The following is a 19306-nucleotide window of genomic DNA, read 5'->3' on the forward strand; positions in this document are numbered from 1 at the left end:
AAAAGTTTAACAAATCTTATTTTTGTTCTGTAACAATATGCTAACTCAATCAACATAACGTGATCAATACAATAATAATATGCCTATGAAATGGAAAAAAGAAATCAAAAATCAATGAAAAACGTTCATATATTGTATCATAAACATAATGTGCATGCATGCAGTGTTAGTATATTGCTTATGATCTATATGTGGTACTTCGTAATGATCACAGGTAACCGAATGTCAAATTTAAACGTCAATTGTCATTTGTCAAAACTTAAAACAGTGTATGACGTATGTGCCACTATACTAATTAAAAATACACTAATAATTAACATATTGCAAAACTGTTTGTTATACTGATACGTAACTATGGATTATGTTTATAACAACCCTATACGACAAAGAATTAATAAAATCTTCGACAGCCATATTATAACTGATAATAGCGAAGCCTTGTACACAGTTTCTGGATTATGTTCTTCAAATTCGTCATACACCCGAAGAGTCTTGGTTAATGAAATTGAAAAAAAGGATTTATTAGTGAACAAAACTATTTTGAATGAATATAGTAAAGTTAAGGATAAATTGCAAGTGTTGATTGATTCCTTAAATTCTGTTGACATTGCAGTCAAAGATATGTCAAACAGGTTACACGAATCCAAAACAAAAACTCATCACATCATTGCTCAAACGACGAAATTAAAAGATGAAAGAAAGAAAACAAAAAAGAAATTAATGTGGGTGGATGCTTTTGTTAAAAATTTCCAATTATCTCCAGAACAAAATAAAAATCTTTTCAATTTATCACCGCTCACTCCTGATTTCTTTAATTCTCTAGCACATATCGAGAAATTAAATAATAACTGCAGAGCACTTGTGAAATGTTGGTATCAAACACCTGCATTTGATATAATGGAAACAGTTGGACTTCAACAAGAAGCTGCAATTGAAAAATTATACCATTGGACAATTGGAGCATGCTTAATTGTAGACTCTCCAAATAATGCTCTAGTCCCAAAAGCTTTAGCTAAATTTGAAAACAGACAAGTATTGTTTTCAAATATAATAGATGAATATTGCAATGCAAGGAAAGCAACTGTTGTACAGTTATTTATTGATGTTTTAACTAAAGGTGGTGAGAATGGCTCTAAACCAATAGAATTTTATGCCAATGATGCTAAACGCTATATTGGGGATATATTAGCTTGGGTTTATCAAATAATACCTATTGAGAAAGAAAATTTATCTATTCTTCTCAAATACTGTTCTATGCCTGATAAAGATATTAAGATCACTGAAGCACTTACAAGCATATTGGAGGCTTTGTGCCCACTTCTTAAAGTCAGAGCAGAACTTATACTTAATCCAGATAAAGATCCACTGGTTCTTTGGGCAATTACAAACTTAATAATTTATTATAAAGATATTATACAACTTGTTATTGCTAAAGGTCATATGATTGACACTTTTGATGAACTTTCAAAAAAAAGTGAGGAAGTATTTCTTGTAACTTTAGACAGTAAAATACAGAAAGAATTGAGTCATGGTGTCAAAGCACCTCCCTCAGATTTAAATCCATCTGTTGTTGTCACTGACTTAGTGAGCTTTTTAAGGGATTTGATGAATGTTACAAATAACACCAACTATACTGATAAAAAGATTATAATAACTCATATTTTAGATCCCCTTCTGCATGCAATAAATGAAACAGCATGCCATTTAAGCTCAACAGACATGTCTGTTTATACATTAAATTGTATCTATCATATACAGTGTACTCTTTCCTTATATGCTATTTTAGATGAATACAATGAAAGACTACAAGCCCAATCAGAGGCTCAAGTTGATACTTTAACATCTGAACAAGCTAGTTTCCTTGTTGCAAATCTAAATATGGGGCCTATTTATACCATATTACAGGAAAAAATTGATGGACCACTTTCAGCGATACCTGGGATGGATACAAATTCATTGAAAACATTTTTGAATAAGTTTGACATGTTTTTGGTAACACCTGATGTCTATATATTGCCCCAATTGAATTTACTTATAAGTCACACTCATAAATCATTTGTGAAGAAACGGGCATTTGAAGTTATAATGGCGATATATGAACAACTATATCAAGCAATACATGATCCCAAAAATGGTTATGCTGAACCTCAAATAATAGTACGAAGAAGTCCTGCTGAAGTTAAAAAGTTATTGGTTTAAAGTATTATATGGCAAATGTTATTTAAAACTGATCATTATTGAATGATCACTTTTAAGTCACATTTTTTTTCTTTTTGAAATGATGTGTATTCCAAGTAAAAAATATATATAAATATTGTTAATCTTATTTAAGTTAAGTAATTTATATTACATACTTTAGTGTATATTTCAATGTTTTTATTAATTAATATTAGGAAAGTCAAAAGGTTATGATTAAAAAAAGAAAAAATACTATTAATTTGGCCTGGGCATTTTTTAACCCATTCATTACTGAGGATGTCCAACAGTATCAACAATGTATATTAAATACCAAGGCCACCAATTAGCTCAATTTCTTCTCATTATTAGGGTACTGTTAAGTACTGACTAAAATTTAAAAAGGTACAGCTGTTTTTCTATACTAGCTCGTCGAAACTCTGAATTTAGTCTCTTACAGAATACTAATCGAGACTTAAATATACAATACAGGGCAGTCGCTTGTAATGGAGAATGTTACTAGGTATGCCAAATCACTTGAATTTTCTCATTAAAGCCTGTACAAATACACTAGTTTTTGTTTTAGTCAAAAATACCTAGTAGTTTTGATTTTATAGGCATTCAAAGTTTCGAAAAATATCGAGTCCCGCTAACAGCCGCGCGAGTGCTGTGACGTCATTTCACAACGCGCCGCGCGGGAAGCGTACCGCTTGGTATCACTTTTTATCATAACTCGGTTCCTATCGAGATACGAATTTTTTTATAGAATACTTTTTTTTTAAAATACACGAATTTTGGCAGAAACAAATATTTTTTCGCTATTAAAATCAAAATAAACTTTATTCAAGTAGGCTTTTACAAGCACTTATAAATCGTAATTTAACAATTAATTGAAGCTACCACCGGTTCGGAAAGTAAATTCTACCGAGAAGAACCGGCAAGAAACTTAGTAGTTACTCTTTTTCAACATTTAAAAAATACTGCCTGGAAACAGGAAACATTAATTCCAAGCTTTTTTATCAGCTACAAAATCTTGTATCGAATAATATGCCTTTTTTACTAAAGTATTATTTATAAACGATTGGAATTTATGAAACGGCAGTTTCCTTTTTTCTCGTGAAAGGTATCGAAAAATTACTGTAATGAAAATTATAGAGTGTGTTCCGATCTACAAATTCGTAATAATTACAAAAAATAATAATTATACGTGGTCATTTTTGTGACACGTTTTTCGTCTTTTTCATTAACTCGCTAATAGAAAATTGACATTAGTTGGGAGTTTTCTTTCAGAAAGGAATAAATTACCTCCATCGCCTCGTCTACTTTGTCGACCGTAGGTCGTCCTTTGATTATTCCTCTCTTCAGGTAGAGCATGATATAGATGAGAAATACATGTTCGATGGTAACGAGCTCTGCGACTAGATACGAGTATATGTACTATGAATACGCTATTGTATAAATAAAACTAGTTATAACGGATTGTAATCGCGTATATTAATTATTTTGGACATCCCGACGTTTCGAGCACTTTACAGCGTTCGTGGTCACGGGTAGACTACGGGATGTCCAAAATAATTAATATACGCGATTACAATCCGTTATAACTAGTTTTATTTAAATGTGTAATAATCGCGAAAATTTAAGACAACATTATACGCTATTGTAATCGGTCTAATCGCTTTATAGCTTTTATTTTTTTTTTTTCGCGTTTTAACATCTTTTGGAACTATAAAATACAACTTTTCCGGCGAAGTGGTAGGACGGACCAAGTGAGCCAGACTGAGCGTGTTGTACAATGACGTCACACCGTCACCGGCGGCCCGCGTCGTGCGTTACAGCTTGTTTTACTAATTATAACTCGGAAAGTAATTTACGTATCGAATTAATTCTTTCACTATTATTTATTATTTTTGACAGACAATATAGAGCGCTAATAATCAAAATTAGTGAACTTTCTCCATAGTAAGGCGGCACGGGTAAATGCGTTTTAACCAGCTTCAACTACTACTTTACGACTATTCCATTCTGCGATGTAATTCTCCGGTTACATATAATATCTATATCAATTTATACTAGTGGGTTGCCCGCGAACCATTGTGTTTACCTATTTTTATTTCATTTTGTTGAAACATATAGTCATCATTTCTTTTTTGTGGTATTCATTTTAATTTTAGACGATTTTAAAAGTTTTTTTACGTTTCATCTTTTTCCTGATACTCTAACCAGTCGGTAGTATTTTTCTACTCTTTAAAATTAATAATTTTTTTAGTTGTAAAATGTAGTAAATTGCAATTGACATTCCTTTTTATTTTTTGGTCATATACGGTTGGAGCTCTTGAAAATCAGATCAAATTGCAATTGAGTTTTTTTATGTGCATCTAACGTAACGTCCCATAATCACTGAGAAAAAAATCAATTCAAAAGTCAATCGGGGACGAATATTATATACATAATAAGATGATGTACCTACTTGTTTGTAAATAGAGAACATAAAGCATAAGAATAGAGAGTAACTATGATTTTATTTGTGAATTTAACATTTAATATGGCTTCGTATGGCTGTGTAATGCATACCTTTGCATTTTTCGAGAAAGAAAAAGCGATTAAATGTCATAACATGAGAAGTAAAGTTGAAGTTTGAACTAAGTTTTGAAATAAGAAAAAAACTACACTTAGCTATAACGTGGCTAATTAAAATTGTATATGTTGTTCAAAAACATTATAGACGGTGTAGCATTTTTAAGAACAACACAATGTGCTTATATTAAATCTTTTAAAATGGCTAAAAGTACCTTTGAATATGTTAAAACATTTGAACAGGATGATACTTTACTGCCTAACACGTGGATTGTAGTAAGATTAGATGGTAAATGTTTTCACAAATTCTCAGAAGATCATAATTTCAAAAAGCCGAATGATATCAGAGCATTAAAACTGATGAACTATGCCGCTTTTAAAGTCTTACATGAATTTAATGATGTACTGATGGCATTTGGTCAAAGCGATGAATATTCATTCATATTAAGAAAGAACTGTTCTCTTTATAAAAGGCGAGCAGCAAAATTATTAACGACATTAAATAGCAAATTTTCTTCAACTTATGTATTTTACTGGAAAAAATTTTTTGACCAAGAACCTTTAAAATATCCACCAACGTTTGATGGACGTATAGTTTTATATCCTTCTGATGAAAATATTATTGATTACTTGAAATGGAGACAAGCAGATGTGCATATTAATAATCTTTATAACACATCTTTCTGGACTCTGGTTTTGCAGGGTGGACTAACTCCTACTCAGGTATGTTAAATTATTTCATTAAAATTTATATTCAATTGCGGTGACTTGATAATTACATTGGAAACGATAAATATTACATATAATCTCATACATTGTAATTATCTATTTTGTAAGGTCTACAGACAGACAAAATTAATCTGAGTTGTCACTTTGTTGTTGATGCCAGTACATCTTATTTTTATAAAGAGGCATGCTGTGGCATTTTTTTTTGTGAATGTTTTATAGAAACAGAATAAAACAAAAATAGTGTGACATGTACTATTTACTTTATATTTTTAATACCTTTTTAGTTCCTCAAATCAATTCTTTTTAATATATAACATTCCATGACAAATTAAAATACTTAGCAGAAATAGTTATTGTTCTATTATGAAATATCTCAACTTATATTTATTTTGTTTAGGCAGAAAAGCGTTTATGTGGGACTGTGTCTGCTGATAAAAATGAAATATTATATAAGGAATTTAATATTAACTATAACAATGAACCTAATATTTTCAAGAGAGGAACAGTGTTAATGAGAAAATCACTATTAAATGAATCATCAAAGAAACCCATCTCCATAATTGTAGATGGACATGATGACATGTTGAAAGACACCTTCTGGAAAGAGAACAGTAATTTATTGTTACCAAAATCCAAAGTAAGTATTAACCATGAAGGTCCAATAACAGACATTATAAATGAGCAAATTAATAAAGGAAATAAGACAATAGCTATGTGTGAATAAATGAAATATGTAAAGTTTTTTTATTTTATTTTATTTAACCAAGAATCTATAGTATTTTACACATTCAACAATAAGGAATTACCTTATTGCTAAAAATATTTGTCTATAGTAAATAAAACAACTCTACTAACATCAAATAGAACATGGGTTGACAGTGGCATAATTGGTATTTTGAAAAACATCTACAAGTATATTTACACTACACTAAAAATTTGTCATTGATAAATAGTATTTGATTGAAGCAATTTTTAAATAGCCTTTATACATAAGCTGGGAATATAATTCCTTTTAAATGTGAAATGTTTCATTTGTTTTTCAAAACATTAATTCAAATCCTTAATTTGTGCTCTATCAAGATTGAAATTACAATATTTGTACATGGTTTACAGAATAATATAGAGTTTACACCAAATATTTGAATATTTTGTTTAATAATATCTTATTTATTATAACAATAACAGTATGACCAGGAGATTTATCATAATTTTAATGAAGATACCAGTGAAATAACATAATATAATAACACGGAATGTTAAGATTTATTAACTGTTTATAACATACAATTTATAACATTTTTTCTTTTAAATAGATATTTGAATACAATTTAATAAAAAATAATTTCACATACTTTTGGTAAATTATCTATTTATTCAATTTATACTGTTAGGTACAATCTTATCAATTTAAAAAGAAAATTGAAGAGTTACATTAACAAACCTTTCATAAATAATGTCTTAAGAGAATACTTTTGCACAAGCAACAAAATGGAGCAAGTATATAACTTTATATTCAATTACAATCAATAACATTATGTACATTGCGAATAGTATATAGATTTCAATTTTGCAACTTTTAGAATATAGGAATGTAGTTGTCAATCTTGGCTCGGTGTTTTTGGGCAACACACTCGCTGATCCATACAATATTTCTGCATTCCTGTTCCTTTAGTTTAAGGTAGGAATAGAAAACTCCGAAGTGGAACTGTTGTAAGAAAGCCATTACATTAAGAGTTACCTGAAAATGAAATAGGTCATACTTTAATATACAGTCACCTACATAATCAATACTAAAAATAAGGTTATAATAGTAGTAATTTTGTTTTATTATTATATTTATATACCTCATGTTCAAAAAATTTGTCCTCAAGAGTTTTGTCTCCAACATTATTTCCAGCACCTTCAAAAAGTGCAGAATATTCTGCATAGTATTCTGCAACAGCTTTAACTTGTTCGTAATCATCAGCACGGGCAAGAGCAGCCAATCCATCAGGGTTTAGTTTACCGCAACGTGGGTACAGCTTAGCACGGTCATCCTTGGATAGCTCAGTTCCAAAAGAGTTGATGGTAATAATAATAGCACGACGATCTGCCTCAAACTAAAATAAGTACATCAATAGGAATTAGGAAATTATCAATAAATAATTTAATTTATTTCAATAGTATAATATGAAATATAACTCACAGCCAAAATTTCACACATCACATCAGCTGTTGTTCCCCCAATTTGTTTACAGAATTCATAAAAAGCCTCCAAATAAGCCTTGTACAAAGTGTTACGAATTATCTCAATATTCATTTCATCCAAGTCTTGCTCACTGATACAATCAACGAAGAAGGGAGCCAATGGTGTGTCAACCAGCACAGCATTGTACAATTCAGCAGGTGTTGCAGCCACGTGAATAGCTTCCATTTGCTCAAATGAGCCAAGGGGGTGGCACTTGGGAATCAATTCTGAGATAGGTCTCTGATGAAGAGTACCAGTTATCAACAGAATAATGTTATCAATCATGTAACTGTATGTAATGAAATCCAAGAAAGTCGACATTGGCTCCACAGAGTGGTTTCTCAGATGTTGAAATTCAATGACAAGCTTCTCACGCAACTTGTCATCGATAGTCGATACAGAAAGAGGGCTGGGTTCGTTAGCGAGGAAGGTACCATAGTCAGTTCCTTGCAAGTGAAGTTTCAAGTCTGAAAATATAAAACACAGTCTTCACACCCACTATCGATTTCGTCTTAGCATATACATAACAAGATTCTCATTTTAAATGAGTGATTGAGTGTACACTTTATACTAAATGTACTATACTCTATATAAATACCTTCTAATGTTTCGCATTGTACCAAGTTCAAGTAGTCTGATTGCTTGAGTATGCCACACTTAAAACCACGGCACAGTCCTTCCAAATATCCAGCGTCGATGTTAAAAATGCAGCCCTTCATTTTTATATCGTTTCGCTCCCAGAATTTTTAGCAAAAACTACTCGTTACACTACAATCAAAAGATTGGGAGGAAGATGGAATTCAATAGATCATTGATCATATGATAATTCCATAGACAAAAGTGTCATTACCTATAGTGTTGCCAGGAGATTTATAAGTAATATAAGTATCGTATTCTTACAATAAAAATCAATATGGATTATGTGTATTCATTCTTCAATTTTTATATATTTATTTAAGTACTTTAATACTACTACTACTACTAATACTTCTAGATAGATTCTGATTCAAGAATTTGAGAACAAAATGTTTGTGAACTAAGCAAGATACACTACGGTAAAGCCTCAATTAGTAATTTAATACATATAGTTTTTATACTACCCTAAAATTTAAGATTATGAAATTGTAAAAAAAAATCAAAGCTTGGTTTGCTTAGCTTAGCTTGAAAAGTAAGTTTAATAAAAATTTACTTTTCATTTTAACATTGACCGTTAAATAAAAGATAAATGTTTCTTTTAGAAAAACATCTAACATTTTAATACGTACTCATATTTATTATTAAAATAAAACAAATCAAATCAAAAACCTTCATTCCATGTGTGCATTACACTTATATAAATAATAATATTAATAATTAATTATAAAATTAGAAACTATCACCAACTAGGAAACAATATAATATATATAATATATATATAGCCGTTTTGCCTTTTTGTGACCATTTTTAGGAAGTACTTTTTCAAACATACTTTACTGTACTTTTTCATATATTATCACAAACGTAGAGTTTGAACGTAAAGTTAGAAAAAAAAACTTAATCTCTGCAAGCTAACCATTAGGTCAAACAGAAAACGATGGTTATTAATAATTGAAATTATTAATAAATAATTGTAAACTTATACATAAATACACATTTAAGTATCTATAAAATAAATATCGATCTACCCTACCTATAGTAAAACACAATGTGCTATTTATTATTGTATAGTAAAACAATACAATAATAAATAGTAGTGCACTGTAGATGTCATGATATTTGGGGATTTCTGACAATATGTGCTCACGTATAGGAGTAAAATTTCATAATTTATTTTCCACTACCTATAGTGTACTACTAACTAACTATGACCGATGAATTTCATAATTTTTATAATTAATTACTGAATATTGTAATCGCATTCGAAGTTACTGATTTGCTACCTATATTTAAAGGTAAATAATACGTGATTACATTCGTTTCGAGGTATGTTGAATTTATTCAAATTTATATTTTATTTTAGCTAACATTAAAAGCCTTGTCACATATTAAACCCTTTGTCTTTGGTAGCTGGCAAGTGGCAACTCTCAAATTGAAGTATTATTTATTTTTATGTCAAAATCAAAAATCGGAAAATAAATTGGTTACCTATTTGGTTCATAGTTGTTAAATATTTTATTTAGACAAAATGATGTCGAGATTTAAGAATATTATTAGTACAACTTGTACAAAAGGTATAGAGAACATAGTATTTACCATTATATAAGAAAAAGTGTTTAATATTTTGTATAATAGATCAAAGCAATGTTTTTGTTTTAGTTTCGTACATTAATTGTTCATCGATAAGCAAATATTCTCAAAAGTCACAGTCGGAGACCGAAGAAAATTTAGAGATTGCTAAAAAGGCAGAATCTAAGAGATTAGCAGAATTTAGGAAGAAATTAAGAGAAACAACGCCAATAAAAGATTTAGGCGAACAAGCAGAAATGCAACCACCCAAGGAAAACCCTTTGCCTGCATGGCCCAATGATACAAATCCTAACACTGGAGAAGTTGGTGGACCAAGAGGCCCTGAGCCAACCAGATATGGCGACTGGGAAAGAAAAGGCAGAGTCTCCGATTTTTAGAAAAAAATGTTTTGCTTTAAATTATTTTATTAGCTTATATTAATTTATCTGATTCATAGATATAGATGCTAAAAGGCATAGAAATTTAAGGTGCTTAAGAATGTATATTAAAGTTGAAGAATTCATTTATTGAAGAACTGTTAATATAACAGGGGATGAAGAGTTACAAATAAAAAATATTCTTCTTAGATTAATGTATTTTAATTATGTATATATTAGGTACTAAGAGCTGATTTACCAACAGTTTTTGGCATTTTTTTGTTAGTTGAGTCTTCTAATTCTTTTGCCTTGTAATAATGTGGAGCAACTTCTAAAAGCCATTTGCTCTCTATTTCTGTAACTTGTCGCATAAATTCCTTTGATGTGAAAACAAGTTCATGGTATATTAACCATCTTGGTAATTCTTCAAATAAAGCACTATTTGGATGAATCATAACAGTCTGTAATAGAAATCAAAAATGGTTTATGTATTATTATATCTTATATATCTTATTATCATATTGAATAACAATAAAATTCTTACCTGGTTATGCTTAACAGTTTTATAGTGACCTCCTTTAGAAAACTTAGCAATGTGATAAAAATACCCTGCCGTAATAGCTTTACGAATATTGGCATCATCTGCTAAGCTGGAAACCATTTCAATTTCAACTCTCTCCATAAGTCCCACTAACTGTTCTCGTACATCACGAGCTCTCTTCATGGATCTATATTGAATAAAATTTTCATAACACCATTGAACTGAAAAGTCTGATTCAACCCACTGATTATAGACATTCATTAATGTTAAATGATCTCCATGGGGATGAAAAAAGTTTTTTCTTGCAGTATCAGCATGTATTATTTTATCTTTTGGTCTGTAAAATACTGAACTGTTAACAGATAACATAGCAGCTATTGTTACAACTTCTTCTGAACATTTATACCTGTAAGAAAATAATAAGATTTACAAATATCTCCCTAATGATCGAGTACAAATTTTCAAAGCAATAATATAAACATCAAACAATTAGAATTATTAAAAAAATATTAATGCAACTCACTTTTCACTGGCTAATAACATTTTTGCGAGCATAGGATCAGTTGGGAATTCTGCCATACGTCTACCAGCTTTAGTCAGTTCCCCATGATGATTAAGTGCACCCAGAGCATATAGTTGCTCTAGAGCTAGCACTAATGTCTCATGTGGAGGTGGGTCTAGAAAATCAAAATGTATAAGATCATTGATACCCAGAGCTTTTAATGTGAGCACTGCATTTCCTAAATTTATTCTTTGAATTTCAGGTACAGTATTGTCTTCTAGTTCATATTTATATGCCCATGCTGTGTACAATCTAAAGCATTTTCCAGGGGCAACTCTTCCGGCTCTACCTGCTCTTTGATTTGCTGATGCTTTGGAAATGGGAACAACCATTAGACTTTCCATACCAGTTTTAGAGTTAAAATTATTTTGTTTAGCAAAACCGGGATCAATAACGTAGATAATATTATCAATTGTTACTGATGTCTCAGCAATGTTAGTGGCAAGCACAACTTTTCTTGCTCCTTCAGGAGTAGGTTCAAAAATTTTTGCTTGCATGTCACTAGGTAGGTTTGCATAAACTGGTAATATAACAAGTTCTTTTAATTTTTTTCCAATTCTTTTTGTTCTTTCTTGTAACATTTCTACACAGGTTTCAATCTCTTCTTGACCTGTCAAAAAAACTAGTACATCACCAAGTGGTTGAGTGGCATGTATTTGCAACACTGTTACCACACAAGCATCAATGTAATCTGCTTCTGGTGCTTTTGTATAATATATATCAACAGGAAACCGTCTGCCAGGAATTCTAAATATTGGTGCATCATCAAAAAATGTAGAAAATTTCTCAGCATCTAATGTCGCACTTGATATTAGTAATTTTAAGTCTGGTCTAAATCTTGTGATATCTTTCACAAGACCAAATAAAATGTCTGTATGTAGTGTTCGCTCATGAGCTTCATCTATAATCATCACACTATATGATGCTAAATCAGGTTCTGATAAGAATTCTCTATGCAGTGTTCCATCTGTCATATATTTGATTACAGTCCTGTCCGAAGTACAATCCTCAAACCGAATGCTGTAGCCGACTTCATTTCCTAATTTGACATTCATTTCTTGAGCTACTCTTGCTGCAACTGACATTGCAGCAACTCGTCTAGGTTGAGTGCACCCAATCTTTTTACCATCTTTTGTAAATCCTGCTTCATTGAGATATTGAGGAATCTGTGTTGTTTTACCAGAACCAGTTTCTCCCTCTACTATTAATATCTGATAATTTTTTATTGCTTCAATAAGGGCTTCCCTGAAAGGGTAAACCGGAAGAGACTTTTTTGTCTCTTCTATTGTCAAACGAACTTTTTGATGTTCAGATATTTTTTCTTCTTCTTCTTTTTCTTTATTTCCTTCCAATTGTAGAGCTTGAATAAAATCAATCTGTTCATCCAACAACAGTTCATATTCATCATGACCTTTCGCATCCTTTGCTCCAAATTTAAAAAAAGCTGATTTAATTTGCTCTTGCTCCCACTTCCGTTGTTCCGAATGTGGCAACTTTTCATTTTCATCCACTTCTATGTACTCCCCTGTAATTGAATAATGAATATACATATTTTGTTTTTTTAGAGCAATATGTGGTACAAGTAAAACAATTTAATGTGTTCAATAAAAGGAATTAGTAATATAAGAATACCTTTTTCACCCTTTCCAAGATCTTGTGGCATATGATATCTTTGCACATTTTCCAATTCTCTTGCCTTTTCATGTTCTTTAGCCAACTGTAATATTGTTTTTTTGTGTTCTCTATCCCTTTTTTCTTTTTCAGTTAATCTAAATTTGGAAAATACCCATTGAATAATATTTTTTTTTAGTGTTTATGTTAAATATTTCTTATAATAAACTATAACAACATTTAGTATTGTTTATAGAAATTATTTATGATTATAAACTAAATATTAATTGATTTTAAAAGATTTCATATGAACTTACATGCTTTCATCAAATAAATATTCGTCATCTGCTATGTCATCTTCTAACTCTATAACTTTGTCATCCTTCCTCTTTTGTAAATATTTACGTCGGGATTGGACTCGCAGCTTAGGTAATATTTTATCCCGGTCTTCGGCTTCTAATTTTAATCGTTTTGCTGCTTCTTCGTACGATCTCTTACTAGAACTTTCGGCGACTTTTTTCACCTTGTTTTCATCACGTTTTCTGAGTCTAGTGGCGAATTCATCTCTCTCTTTAATATCTTTTAAACGATTCTCTTCAGCACTGTCCGAGTCTGAAGTTGAATACTGTCTCTTTCCGTGTTTATCCATTTTTGGTTGTTGTTTTATAGTGGTATAGTACTACGTACTATAGTAGTTGAAAAATTAAAACAAGTCGACCATACAAATATTGTTTACATGAAAGTTAATCATATATTGAAACGTGCATAAAATTCATCGGATATTCAAGAAATAGACAGTCACTGTAACCATTGTTTATTCTTAATTCAAAATGCAGACGTATTTCACAAAACACTTATTTAACACATTACAATAATAATAATATGTTTGACATATGTCTAAAATAGGTTGTATTCAATTCTGTCACCCGTATCAAAGTCTGACGTTAGACCTGTCAGTCTGGCATTTTTGTTTTATTTATTTTTAATCTGTGCCTTCGCGGTACAAATAAAGGGCAGAATAAGTACATATTATTTGTTTCTTAAAAAGGCAAAAGTTATATCCAATCCAATCCAATTAAACTAATTTTACTTGACTATAGAAATTAAATCGAAATAAAAAGAGCGAACCTTGATGAAAAACCTTACTTTTGAATCATATATGTAACAAATATATAATTATAAAAAACTCATACTCGAATGGCTTAGTGACTTGTTTTAAGAAAGGCTTTAAGAATCCGAGCAAATACAATTATTTTTATTGTTCTCTAATCAGATGATATTACTATATTTCAAAGAGTATGGTAGTCTGAAAATGAGTAAGTCATCTGGTCTCCTTACTACAATGTCTATATTTGAAATATTTGTCGTATCCAATCGTAATTCTAAAATTTTAATACTGTTCACTTTAAAAATTTAAAGTACTGTTCTTAATTTAATAATTATTTATTGAATATAATATCTATATGTATAATCTATTGAACACTGCATGTCGCATATTTCCCTCTAATGTGTGTATTTCTGTATTACTTATTCAACCTCTGTTCATTTATACACCGACTCCATTTTTTTAACGTAGTCAAACTGTTGAACTCATTTGAGCGCTCTATTTGCAGTACTTGCTGGTACAAATACCTAGATTTTAGCAAATTCAATAGAAATTACTCACTTCCTATTAAAAGTAATGATGAACAGACATCAGATTTAAGTATTCCATGTGTATATGCACTTACTCAAAGCTCTTCTATATTAAACACTACAGACAATTCTCGATAAATATATGTATAGGTGTAATGTAACAATGGAATAGACCGCTTCACTTCTTATATACATACATACATATACACTTTAATTTTACTTTCAAAGTTTTTGTAACAATTCAGGCAATATTCGAGGCACCGTATTTCTGCGAATTCATAATGAATACCATAGACCATTCAAGATCTTGACCAAGGACGTCGCGCCAATTCAATGCTTTACTCCTCTTTTTAAAGAAAATAAATCTGGAAAAAATCCTATCATACGGTAAATAGGCTAATTGACGATGCGAAAAATTAATCGTGAATTATTGTAATCAGTGCATATTATGAGTTTAAAAATGGTTGTTTACTAACGAAACTTGAAAATAATACTTAATTTATTCAAAAATCAATAAATAAAAATGCATTTTTTCAAACGTTGGTCACGTGACCCAAAACGCTCCTGATTGGACGGGCTTATGATGAAGTCACTTTCTTGTAAACTTTGCTTTTCTACTATATGTACCACAGATTAAAATACAGCAAAATGACGTCACCGACTCTATTGCAGCGCCATATTGTCCAAGTATCATTTTCGCGCGTTATTTAAATATGGAATTTTTAATATGATATTTTTCGGCAAATATGTACTAGAAATAAATAAAATCAACTTTTACTGGGTCCCTTAACCTCTACTAAATAATATAAAACGGATTTTAAAAACCAGTCAAATAGCCTATTGGGAACAAAAATAATAGTATGTGAGCATTTTTTTAAATAAGTTTATTTAAAGAATACAAATAACATATAGGCTTAAAATAGGAGTACAAATAATAAATACTAGATAAACATAGTTCAGATTTTTCCTCAAACGTTTTAAATTTATTGTAACTGACACATACATTAAGAGTAAATCTAAAATAATTATATTCCCGAAGCGGAAAACAAAAAAATATTAGTTTACACAAACATTCTTACTTCTTTCGCTTTCATATAAGAAATAAAATTTAATTGATTCCGTGGAATATAAAATGTTTCATTAAATTTATCTTGACGTAGAAGGCGAATTACATAATTTTAAAAAAAGAACTAAATGTCAAGTAAATATAAATTTTTTATCAATCTCAAAAAAACGATATATTTTAAATGAATTTCATCCTTCCACATAGATCTTTCCATAGACATATTTCATTATGTAGAAAAGTTATAATATGACTATAACTGAAAAATTGTATTACTGTATTTGTTTATAATGATATTTTTAAAATTAAAAATAATAAATATATTTTTAAGATTAAGTAAAAGTTTTTCTTTCGTTTGTAAGCTATAAAATTTCCTAGGTAAGGTATCGATATACCTTGTTATTACAAAATAGAAATATTAATAACAACCAATTATATATATATTGTTTTTAAGTAGGTTTGTCATAGCTTAAATAACCTCGGTACTGTTAAAGTTCAGCCGTTGTGAGAACGCTTCCATGAATTCATAGTTATATCATAATCATAATAGTGATACACTGTTGAAATAGTCGATAGAAATATATCGGCAGTATTACCATTTCTATCAACTATACATTTCTATCAAAATTTTATTGTGAGTAGAAAATTTACATAGAATTTAACAGGAATTTCATCGGACTTGCTGAGAAGCATTCTATCAACGGTCGTAATTCAGAGCTATGTCTACGAAACACATAATTATATCGAATAGGGTAACACTGTTTTTTTTTTAAATTAAAAGTAAATGCAATTCGAATGTATCATTTGCTAAGTCGACATCTTAACCAATTATAAGAAATTGATAAGTACAACAATTAAATACACTACAAAACTTAAATAAAAATTAGCTAACACAACAATGAAAACTAAGTATGTAACAGTTGTCGACAGATTGAACACAAAGAGTGTTACAGATTTTATACAAACAAAAGTATAACTAAAACAATTAATAAGTTTATTTAGATTGTATATCTATTTGAAGAAAAAAAACAAACAAAGTATCATCAAAATATGGCGATTCGTTTCATCGATGTTTTAAGAAAGCTTTCTTTCTATCCTTTCCTTAAATACAGCCTACGTATATTGTTATATTGCCACTGGCGTTTGTATTGCAAGAAGTAAAAATTACCCTTTATTCTTTTAATTTATAATTAAACGGGTTTCCTAACCTTTAAAACAGATTATTAGCAATACAATATTTTTCCTTTAGCGTCGGAATAACTGACGGGGACACCAGGCACACATGGCGCAAATGAGTGGTACAAACAGACTGACGTGCGCTACATACAAATTGTGATAAAATCTCTGAAAATCAATTGATTGAACACGATTATAGTAAAAGTATAAAATGCATTAATAAGTTAACGTAATTCTACTTATATCGTAGTTTTTTCGATAATCTATCTGTGTGTAATTTTTTCGATTATTATTCTCCCTGGCCTCGGTCAATACGGAAAGCCGCGTACGGTTTGACCATAAAAGTAAGGGAATATAGAGATTTTATGGTATATCTTTATGGGTTACTTGGCTACCTGGTCCGAAATATTGCATGAAGGACTATTTTTTAAATATTGTTGAAATATATTCATTGTATACAAAAAAGAGTAAACCGTACTTAAAATTAACAAAAACATACAATTAATATAAATTTTATTAATATTAAATATAAAATGAGAATTATTTGTTGACCGTTAGGTAATATTATATATAGGAGATTATACTATTTTTTAAGCATTAATTAAAAAAGTACATTTTAGGTCTGCCTATGTAACGGCAGTCTAGAAAAGTTTATTTCTGGCCTAAAACACCTCTAAATTGTATAAATACAGTTACTTGTGCGTTCACTTAGCCTCTTCGTCAAGACGACATCCATTTTCCATTATTACATTTCGATCGAAGTTCTTACCTCTAAGGCACTAACATATTATTTCATAGGATTACAAATCTACTGAAATATATTTTTATTAACAGTTTAAATTAAAACTTAACTTTTAACAAAATACGTTTTTTTTTTCTTTTTTGTAATTTTCGAAGCTAAGCACATGAATGCACAATAAGACAAATTGATAAATGCGAGTACTCTATCATAAAGTACACTTTAGTTCGTACGCTTGTATTCACACATGGTTCGTTTGGCAACAAAGGTATGGCATTACTTTATTAGGTAAATGTTGTACGATTTGATTGCTGCTTGCATAGACATAACACGTGTCGACAATTATAATCCTTTAATGTCGAACAATTAACTATACATATAAAAATTTCAAAATTTGGCAGTCATGAAATTTTATTATTATGATCCTTACATTTCAAAATAAACTTTCAGACTTCGAATAAACTGGAAAGCGAAGCTTTCGTAAGCATTTCTTCTTTATCATTTAATAATACTAACATGTTACAATGTAAACATACACTTATCTAGAATTAATAAAACTTTGGTACAACAATATGTAGTTTTATGTTTAATTTAATGAAACGATAAATGTTATGCTTGATATCACGGCTAGTAGAGAAGAATGCGTTTCTCGACCTGCTTGCGGCAGATCGGACAGACGGTGATTCGGTCGCCGCACATCTGGCACATGCCGTGTCCGCACAGGAATATCATATTCTTCAGTCGATCCAGGCAGATCGGACACATGGTCTGCAATCAAATCAAATCAAATCAAATCAAATCAATTTTATTCAAGTAAACTTCACAATGAAGCGTTTTTGAATCGTCAATAATCAAATACTACCACCGTTTCGGAAAGCAGCTTCTAGCGAGAAGAAACGGCAAGAAACTCGCATAGTTGCTCTTTTCAAATAAACACATTTACAATGCTGTTATTGACAGTAATTAGCGTCCTATCATGGAACCCGATCCTAACTCTAGGCGTTTCTCTCTAAAAATATGTAACACTCATTAATATTCCACTGCAGTAGCTCACTCATCATTCACCATTTATTTACTCGCGGTCGGTAGCTTGCAAACTACAGGGAAACTAACCGTCATACTTTTATGTACGGCCCTTTCTGACGAATGAGTGTTTCATTGGGATTAATTTGGTTGAGGGTTATTTACTCCTTATGGTACATGTGGTTGAGGGTAATGGTTTCGATCGATTAATTCGCTTACTGACTTAGAGGACACGAGTAAAGTTAGTTTACAAATTAATATAGTTAAATAATCTAAGCTGACCTGTTCCTTTATGTCTTGTAGTTGCTGTTGCAATTTTTGGACATCGGCGGCGGCGGGAACGGAGGCGGTAGCGGAGGCGGCGGCGGAGGCGGGCGCGGGCGCGGAGCGGGAGCCGTTGTTCAAGAGATGCGGCGCGGCGGGCGCGGGCGCCGGCTGCCCTTTGTTCACCTGCACCAGAGCTAGGTTGCTGCCGCCCTCGCCACTCCCAGAAGCTGTATAATATAAACGATAAAAGTAAAAGTAAAAGTAAAGTAACAGCCTGTAAATTTTCCCACTGTTGGGCTAAAGGCCTCCTCTCCCTTTTTGAGGAGAGGGCTTGGAACATATTCCACCACGCTGTTCCAATGCGGGTTGGTGGAATACACATGTGGCAGAATTTCTATG

At 30.8% G+C, this 19306-nt stretch overlaps 6 protein-coding genes across 6 annotated transcripts in view; 3 read left to right on the top strand and 3 right to left on the bottom strand.

Moving 5' to 3' along the window:
* Positions 1 to 255: 255 nt before the first annotated feature.
* On the top strand, positions 256 to 2243 carry LOC124531167 (conserved oligomeric Golgi complex subunit 6). The gene has a single exon (XM_047105642.1). It carries the CDS (start codon positions 355 to 357, stop codon positions 2197 to 2199), a length of 1845 nt encoding a protein of 614 aa, XP_046961598.1. The 5' UTR covers positions 256 to 354; the 3' UTR covers positions 2200 to 2243.
* A 2562-nt stretch (positions 2244 to 4805) lies between these two features.
* Positions 4806 to 6224, top strand: LOC124531013 (probable tRNA(His) guanylyltransferase). The gene is made up of 2 exons (XM_047105401.1): positions 4806 to 5475; positions 5879 to 6224. The coding sequence occupies exons 1-2, from the start codon at positions 4879 to 4881 to the stop codon at positions 6203 to 6205; spliced, it is 924 nt and encodes a 307-aa protein (XP_046961357.1). The 5' UTR covers positions 4806 to 4878; the 3' UTR covers positions 6206 to 6224.
* Positions 6225 to 6368: 144 nt separating this feature from the next.
* Positions 6369 to 8557, bottom strand: LOC124531012 (V-type proton ATPase subunit d). Its single transcript, XM_047105400.1, has 4 exons — positions 8307 to 8557; positions 7667 to 8175; positions 7326 to 7580; positions 6369 to 7219 (listed from the first exon to the last, which is right to left on the bottom strand). Exons 1-4 carry the CDS (start codon positions 8425 to 8427, stop codon positions 7058 to 7060), a joined length of 1047 nt encoding a protein of 348 aa, XP_046961356.1. The 5' UTR covers positions 8428 to 8557; the 3' UTR covers positions 6369 to 7057.
* A 1196-nt stretch (positions 8558 to 9753) lies between these two features.
* Positions 9754 to 10501, top strand: LOC124531023 (succinate dehydrogenase assembly factor 4, mitochondrial-like). Its single transcript, XM_047105414.1, has 2 exons — positions 9754 to 9918; positions 10004 to 10501. The coding sequence occupies exons 1-2, from the start codon at positions 9873 to 9875 to the stop codon at positions 10309 to 10311; spliced, it is 354 nt and encodes a 117-aa protein (XP_046961370.1). The 5' UTR covers positions 9754 to 9872; the 3' UTR covers positions 10312 to 10501.
* LOC124531022 (pre-mRNA-splicing factor ATP-dependent RNA helicase DHX16) lies at positions 10424 to 13683 on the bottom strand. Its single transcript, XM_047105413.1, has 5 exons — positions 13322 to 13683; positions 13026 to 13162; positions 11355 to 12918; positions 10835 to 11237; positions 10424 to 10751 (listed from the first exon to the last, which is right to left on the bottom strand). Exons 1-5 carry the CDS (start codon positions 13651 to 13653, stop codon positions 10527 to 10529), a joined length of 2661 nt encoding a protein of 886 aa, XP_046961369.1. The 5' UTR covers positions 13654 to 13683; the 3' UTR covers positions 10424 to 10526.
* Positions 13684 to 15506: 1823 nt separating this feature from the next.
* The window catches only part of LOC124531011 (E3 ubiquitin-protein ligase MIB1), a 159983-nt gene continuing 156183 nt past the window's right edge, over positions 15507 to 19306 (bottom strand). The window contains exons 16-17 of the mRNA XM_047105399.1: positions 18923 to 19134; positions 15507 to 18385 (exon numbers count right to left, since the gene is read on the bottom strand). Of these exons, the coding sequence (XP_046961355.1) occupies positions 18245 to 18385; positions 18923 to 19134 (353 nt within the window). The 3' untranslated portion in view covers positions 15507 to 18244. The remainder of the gene's footprint in view (positions 18386 to 18922; positions 19135 to 19306) is intronic.

This window comes from Vanessa cardui, chromosome 7 (assembly GCF_905220365.1).
Source record: "Vanessa cardui chromosome 7, ilVanCard2.1, whole genome shotgun sequence".
NCBI lineage: Eukaryota > Metazoa > Arthropoda > Insecta > Lepidoptera > Nymphalidae > Vanessa > Vanessa cardui.

What these genes read in the sequence shown, in the direction of transcription:
- LOC124531167 (XM_047105642.1), top strand. Translation starts at nt 355, where the DNA reads ATGGATTATGTTTATAACAACCCTATACGACAAAGAATTAATAAAATC.
- LOC124531013 (XM_047105401.1), top strand. Translation starts at nt 4,879, where the DNA reads ATGTTGTTCAAAAACATTATAGACGGTGTAGCATTTTTAAGAACAACA. An exon ending in GTGGACTAACTCCTACTCAG is followed by an intron (nt 5,476 to 5,878) that starts GTATGTTAAATT and finishes TATTTTGTTTAG; the next exon opens with GCAGAAAAGCGTTTATGTGG.
- LOC124531012 (XM_047105400.1), bottom strand. Translation starts at nt 8,427, where the DNA reads ATGAAGGGCTGCATTTTTAACATCGACGCTGGATATTTGGAAGGACTG. An exon ending in ACAATGCGAAACATTAGAAG is followed by an intron (nt 8,176 to 8,306) that starts GTATTTATATAG and finishes TTATATTTTCAG; the next exon opens with ACTTGAAACTTCACTTGCAA. An exon ending in ACAAATTTTTTGAACATGAG is followed by an intron (nt 7,220 to 7,325) that starts GTATATAAATAT and finishes TTTCATTTTCAG; the next exon opens with GTAACTCTTAATGTAATGGC.
- LOC124531023 (XM_047105414.1), top strand. Translation starts at nt 9,873, where the DNA reads ATGATGTCGAGATTTAAGAATATTATTAGTACAACTTGTACAAAAG. An exon ending in TAGTACAACTTGTACAAAAG is followed by an intron (nt 9,919 to 10,003) that starts GTATAGAGAACA and finishes TTTTTGTTTTAG; the next exon opens with TTTCGTACATTAATTGTTCA.
- LOC124531022 (XM_047105413.1), bottom strand. Translation starts at nt 13,653, where the DNA reads ATGGATAAACACGGAAAGAGACAGTATTCAACTTCAGACTCGGACAGT. An exon ending in ATGTTATTAGCCAGTGAAAA is followed by an intron (nt 11,238 to 11,354) that starts GTGAGTTGCATT and finishes ATTTTCTTACAG; the next exon opens with GTATAAATGTTCAGAAGAAG. An exon ending in AAACTGTTAAGCATAACCAG is followed by an intron (nt 10,752 to 10,834) that starts GTAAGAATTTTA and finishes TTTCTATTACAG; the next exon opens with ACTGTTATGATTCATCCAAA.